This window comes from Rhagoletis zephyria, unplaced genomic scaffold, assembly GCF_001687245.7.
Source record: "Rhagoletis zephyria isolate East Lansing unplaced genomic scaffold, Rhagoletis_zephyria_1.1 Rzeph_scaffold_04880, whole genome shotgun sequence".
Classification (NCBI taxonomy): Eukaryota; Metazoa; Arthropoda; class Insecta; order Diptera; family Tephritidae; genus Rhagoletis; species Rhagoletis zephyria.
In genome coordinates this window covers 9,108-15,934 of record NW_016161963.1, presented here as the reverse complement: position 1 = coordinate 15,934, position 6,827 = coordinate 9,108, and the positions used below count along the sequence as shown (strand labels likewise).

Here is a 6,827-nt window from a genome sequence, read left to right as displayed (position 1 = left end):
ATAGTATTATTACGAAATTTTTGGAAAATGGGCGTGAACCCGCCCACTTATGATAAAATGCTGAATCTCAGTAGCCGCTTCACCAATCCTTCCCAAACCTGTTGAAAATCTTTGAAATTGGGCAATAACCACGCCCAACTCCCATGTACACGCCCAACTCCCCAGCACAATTATTACCTTGACATAGAAAATCGATATGTTGAAAATTTTCGAAATCGGACCAAAATTACGCCCACTTTCAACTCCCAAATTGCCCTCGCTAGGGCAGGCACCTTGTCGTTGGTGCGGGGGCTTAGCTGAATTTCCGATCAGCCCATCTCTGGTCTGGGGTTTCGTGGACGCGCTCGTCGCTTCTGCGCTACCTTGTCTCCAGATTGGGGCTGCCGGCAAACGGTGACCAAGAACTGCCACCTCCTAATCCAGGGTGTTACGCGACACCGTGCCTATTGGACGGTTTGCAGCCAGGAGGGAATAAACCGGCTGTAATATAACGGCGCCTCTTCGACACCGGGCCGCATCGAGGAGTAACGGTGGCCTTACCGCGACATGGGGAGCTGGCGCGGTTGACCAGATGAGTCCGTCCGTCTGTCCGCCTGACCGTCCGTCCATGTACACGATAACTCGAGAAAAAATTGAGATATATCAACTAAATTCGTTTTGTAGGTTTCCCTTTACCCAAGGTAGGTTGGTATTGAAAATGGGCGAAATCGGGCTTTAACCACTATAACGGTATTTTCGAAAAATGCAAAGACTACGATATTTCAGTAAATATTGGATCCAAACTGTTGAAAAATAGTAAGTGAAGTCGAATTTTGGTAAAAAATAGTATTATTACGAAATTTTTGGAAAATGGGCGTGAACCCGCCCACTTATGATAAAATGCTGAATCTCAGTAGCCGCTTCACCAATCCTTCCCAAACCTGTTGAAAATCTTTGAAATTGGGCAATAACCACGCCCAACTCCCATGTACACGCCCAACTCCCCAGCACAATTATTGACCTTGACATAGAAAATCGATATGTTGAAAATTTTCGAAATCGGACCAAAATTACGCCCACTTTCAACTCCCAAATTGCCCTCGCTAGGGCAGGCACCTTGTCGTTGGTGCGGGGGCTTAGCTGAATTTCCGATCAGCCCATCTCTGGTCTGGGGTTTCGTGGACGCGCTCGTCGCTTCTGCGCTACCTTGTCTCCAGATTGGGGCTGCCGGCAAACGGTGACCAAGAACTGCCACCTCCTAATCCAGGGTGTTACGCGACACCGTGCCTATTGGACGGTTTGCAGCCAGGAGGGAATAAACCGGCTGTAATATAACGGCGCCTCTTCGACACCGGGCCGCATCGAGGAGTAACGGTGGCCTTACCGCGACATGGGGAGCTGGCGCGGTTGACCAGATGAGATCCTCTTTTACAACTTTGACTGCTGAGCTTGCCTAGCCGAGCTGGCAGTCGTACGAACAAGATGAATACAACTAAAAACCATAAAAACACAAAAACAACAAAAACAACAAAAACCAACGCGAAATCCGCGAAAACAGCTACAGCTACAGCTACAGCCACAACAGCTGCAACAGCCACAACATCAGCAACAGCTTCTACAACAGTCACAACTACAGCTACAACAGCAGCAGCAGCCACGAAGACAGTTATGTCAATGGCACCAAAGGTACCAACGGCCAAGCTCGGCAGTACTATGCTGGGCGAAAGTAAAGGCACCAGGCGCAGGGGAGGCTTTCTTGCGAGCCTATCCGAGGAGGAGGCTGCCCTTTTTATTGAACACGCCAGAGAAGATGAGAGGCCAAGCACTAGCAGTGGCGGCGTGGATCGGGCGCAGCTTCGGTCGGAGGGCACCAAGGGAGCAGAGGCTCTGGCCTCAAAAAATAGGCACCGATCGCCAAGCAGGAACCGGGAGGCCAGTCGGCGTCGCTCCAGGAGTCGTGACCGCTTCGGGAGCCATGACCGCTCTGGGAGCCGAGGCCGATCCGAGGGTCGGCATCGCTCGAAGAGCAGGCATCGCTCAGGCAGTGGGCACCGCTCTAGCAGTAGGCACCGCAGGTCTCCTAGTCGAACCTCATCGCTCGAGTCAGGGTGGCAGCTGCAAGACAGCAAAAAGAGAAGCCGCAGGTGTAGACCGCCTCCACTTCCGCCCTCCGGTCAACCGGGAGCCCTTGACGACCACCATCGAGCTGGTCTTAGTGGGTCGGGAGTCAAGTGGTATCTCCGGTACCTGGAGCAGGGGAAGAAGCCGAGCGTAGCCCGCGCAATGGCGGAAGTAAGACAAGAGGTGGAGAAAGAGGCACAAGAGAGTGGTAAGACGGCTGCAACCGCTGGTATGCAGCAGAGAGGTGAACTACCCGCGCCTGCTGAAAAGCAGAGAAGCGGGCAACAGCAGCAGAGACCCGCGCCCGCCAAATGGCGGAGAAGCGGGGAACCCACAGGTACCACAACAGGCTCAACAACAGCTACTCCAAAACGCACCAGCCTACAGGTCACACCACCTGAGCCACCGTCCCCCAAACGGCCGCGGGGGCTCCCACCCCCTCCAACAGAGTCTAGGGGCTTGGATGGGTCCGCGGGCCAGGGTCAGCCACAGGAGGGAATCACTAAGCAGCCTAGCTATTCGGATGCTCTTAAAGGCATCCGGGTGGCTGTACTGCCCTGTGATTACCCTGCTGCTGCCCTAAGCCCTGAGGACCTGACCAAACTCCAGGACGCCATCATGGATGAGGTCCTTAAAGGGTGGAAGCACGCACTGGTCTTTTGTGGGGTATTTTTCAGGTCAGGTATGCTCCTTGTGGACTGCAAGGATGAGCGGACCGCAGCATGGCTGGTGGATAAGGCACCAAACATTGAGGGATGGGAGGGGCCCGCGTTATGTACCAAGAGGGGGGATGATATCCCGCCGGTGCATAATATCTCGGTGTTCTTCCCAAGATGCGCCGATAAATCGGCGGAGTACGTGCTGGGGCTCATCAAGGCCCAGAATGAGGACATCCACACTGCTGCGTGGAAGGTGGTTTCATGCGGCGCCGAAGATAACGGTCTCAGGCTCAACCTGGGGATCGATGAGGCGTCGTATGTCAGCATTAAGAGGGCCGGATTCACAATCAACTTCCGGTACAGTTTTGTTACGGTGCGGCCATGGCGGCATAAGACGACAGGCAGCAAGGAGTCAGAGTCCCAAGACATGCAAGTCGACGAGACTACTGACTCCACTGCTGCCCCAGCGACCGAGTCGACCACGGCCCCACTGGGAGATCAGCTATCGGAATTAGCACAGGCACCAGCTCTTGTGAGCGCTCCCGGGCCAAGTGTCACCGACTACATGCGCACCACACAAGAGCTCCTAGCGGACATAAGCAGGCTCGAACTCGACAGAGAGGGCGAGGGTGAGGCACGGCTCTCGAACATCGAGGACGAGCCCCAACTATGAGCCCAACAGCGCTAACAGTAGCCCAGGTCAACTTGCATCACGCGGTGGCCGCCTCGGCGATCATTGCAAGCAGGTTTGCCACGGAGGACCTGGGAATCCTACTGATTCAGGAACCGTGGACCTACAGAGGCCAGGTGAGGGGCCTCAATCATAACAACAATAAGGTAATTTGGGACCTTTCCTGCGAGAGGCCCAGAGCGTGCGTAGTGCTAAAGAATAATATTAATTACTTTTGCATTACAGAATTTCTTACACAGGATCTGGTAGCGGTCCAAGCTACCTTAAGGGTCAACGGGAAGGAACTGGAGGTGGTCTTGGCTGCAGCCTACTTTCCGGGGGACAACGCCAACGTGCCGCCTCTTGAGGTACAGCAGCTGCTGGAATTTTGCCGCAGGAAACGACTTCCGGCGATTCTTGGCTGCGATGCGAACGCCCACAATATAGAGTGGGGCAGCTCGGACACAAACCGTAGGGGTGAGTGCTTATTAGAATATATTATCAGTGAAGACCTGTGCATCCATAATGTCGGTAATGAACCAACGTTCATAACCAGGGTCAGAGAGGAGGTACTCGACATCACTCTCAGCAACAGACTGGCCAGCCCTCTGATCGTTCAGTGGCGGGTCTCATCTGAGCCCTCACTGTCGGATCACAGGATTATCCGATTTGCACTGGGAGCTGAGGTTCTGACAGGTCACCCAAAGAGGAACCCCAGGAAAACAGACTGGGATAAATATGAAGAGGTACTTAGGTTGAACCTAAGCAGAATAGAGGCACAACATAGAAAGGTGGATTGTATGGAGTTAGAGGACAGGGTCAACAAGCTGAACGGCACCATTCTGGATGCCTTTACCTCCAGCTGTCCCGTGTCAAAGCCAAAAGGGAAAGCTCAGCCTCCCTGGTGGACACGGGAACTCTCAGTTCTTAGGAAAGATGTGCGAAGACTTTTCAACAGGGCAAAGCGCACCGGGAGCTGGGAGGAGTACTCAGTCTGTCTAACAAAATACAATAAGGAGATTAGGAAGGCCAAGCGTAGCAGCTTCAGAACCTTTTGTGAGAATATCGCATCTACTCCTGCAGCTGCTAGGCTGCATAAAGCCTTAGCGAGAGACAACACAGGGACCAGACTGGCTATTAGGCTACCTAATGGGGCCTTTTCAGGTAATGAACAGGAGAGGGCACTCGCCCTGCTATCGGCCCACTTTCCGGACGCCATTCCCACCGCTGGGGATACGTTGTTCCGTGCGTTCAGGCCATCCCCACCGGACTGGAAGGTGGCTAGAAGCCTTATAAACCGGCAAACAGTGCGGTGGGCTCTGGACTCCTTCGAACGGTACAAGGCCCCTGGGGTGGATGGTGTATGTCCGGCGCTACTAAAGCAGGGCGGGGAGCTCTTACTGCCACATCTGGTGGACATTATGAGGGACAGTCTAGCACTGGCTCACATTCCCAAGGTGTGGCAAAGGGCTAGGGTTACTTTTATCCCGAAGGTAGGTAAGAGGGATTACTCTCTTGCCAAGTCATTCAGGCCGATAAGTCTCACATCCTTTATGTTAAAGGCAATGGAGAAAATTATTGACCATGAAATCAGGTATAACACTCTAAAACAAACCCCTCTGCATTCCAACCAGCACGCGTACAGGGTGGGGAGATCCACGGATACTGCGCTGTATGCCTTAACGGAGGAAATACAAGGGGCCTTTGAGTGTGATGAGGTGGTGCTCTGTGCCTTCCTCGATATCGAGGGGGCCTTCGATAACGCCTCCCATTTGGGAGTCGACAGAGCTCTTGGGAAACATAACGTTCAGCCAACCATCCGAAGATGGATAGCAAGGTTACTTCAGACCAGGATTGCCGAAACTGAAGTCGGTGACAGCGTCGTTCAAATACAAACGACTAAAGGGTGCCCACAAGGGGGGGTATTATCTCCTCTACTGTGGAGCTTAGTTGTGGACGAACTCCTACAGATACTCACTAACGAGGGCGTCCGCTGCCAAGGGTACGCGGACGACATAGTGATTATCGCTAGAGGGAAGTTCGAAAGTACTCTCTGTGACATCGTCCAAAAAGGACTTAACCTTGCGAAAAGGTGGTGCATAGACGTAGGTTTAAATATCAACCCTCCTAAGACAGCCATAGTCCCCTTCACCAAGAAACGAAATCTCCAGGGGATGAGGAACTTGACCTTGGACGGGGTCGCAATCAGTGTCGCCACAGAGGTTAAGTATCTGGGGCTTACCCTGGACTCCAAGCTTCTGTGGAGGGCCCATGTTGATGCGGTCACCTCTAAGGCCACGAGAGCGATGATGGTGTGCAAAAGTCTGGCGGGTAAATCCTGGGGGTGCACTCCGAGGATCCTCAGATGGATGTACACCATGATAGTGAAACCAATAGTGACTTATGGTGCGGTGGCTTGGTATTCCAGGGCTACTATAGGAACGGTGAGGCAGACCCTCTCCAAGATTCAACGTCTGGCATGTGTTTGCATTACGGGAGCAATGCGCACATGCCCGACGGCAGCGCTAGAGGTAATACTGGAACTCGAGCCACTGCATCTCTCAATTGAACAGGCTGCAAAGCGAACCCTCCTTAACTTTGCGAGAGAAGGCTTCGGCAAAGGCAAGGTGTTATCATCTAGAAACAGGGACAAGCTAGGTACCCAGCCCCCCCTACGCTGAAGCTTTCGGTGTCCCTGGGGACTTTCCATAGCATCTTTCAAGCGGAGGTCTATGCCATCAGTATGTGCGCTGAGATTAATATTCGCAGGAACTATAGGAAGGAAAGGATACTTATACTAAGTGATAGCCAGGCGGCAGTAAGGGCCCTCTCATCATTCGAGATCAAGTCCTCCTTGGTTAGGGAGTGTGTCGAGAGGCTCAATGCTCTGGCGGAGGTCAATGATATCCAACTAATGTGGGTACCAGGGCACATGGGGGTCGCAGGAAATGAGGAAGCTGATCATCTGCCCAGAACGGCCGCTTCCTCGACCCCGATAGGACCTGATCCCTTTCTGGCAGTAGGACCAAACACCATAAAGGAAATGCTCAGAAGGGACAACAGCAAACTGAGGGAATTACACTGGCTTGGCACCATGGGCCAACGTCAGGCAAAAAGCTTATTAGGAGGTTACAATCTGTCAAGATACAGGCTTCTCATGGATCTCCCAAAAGAGAAACTAAGAATTATTACAGGTTTTTTGACGGGCCACTGTAAGCTCAGAGGGCACCTGCATAAATTAGGTATCTGGTCCAGCGACCTGTGTCGCTTTTGCGATGCAGCCAAAGAGACTCCTCTACACCTTCTTATGGAGTGTGATGCCGTTGCACGCAGGAGGTATAGGAGCATAGGGCATGTCTGGCCAAGAGAGGAGCACATACACTCACTGTCCCCGGGGT

The 6,827-nt window shown here is 52.9% G+C and overlaps 1 protein-coding gene across 2 annotated transcripts in view; it reads left to right on the top strand.

Annotated features, from left to right (window-relative positions):
• The first annotated feature begins 984 nt into the window (after window positions 1–984).
• LOC108371312 (serine/arginine repetitive matrix protein 1-like) overlaps window positions 985–6,827 on the top strand; it is a 14,555-nt gene continuing 8,712 nt past the window's right edge. Inside the window, exons 1-2 of one of the 2 annotated variants that reach the window (XM_017626855.1) lie at window positions 985–3,596; window positions 3,676–3,906. In XM_017626855.1, the coding sequence (XP_017482344.1) occupies window positions 1,462–3,432 (1,971 nt within the window). In that variant the 5' untranslated portion in view covers window positions 985–1,461 and the 3' untranslated portion in view covers window positions 3,433–3,596; window positions 3,676–3,906. Of the gene's footprint in view, window positions 3,907–6,827 lie in introns of both variants that reach the window. The other variant, XM_017626854.1, reaches the window with a different exon arrangement.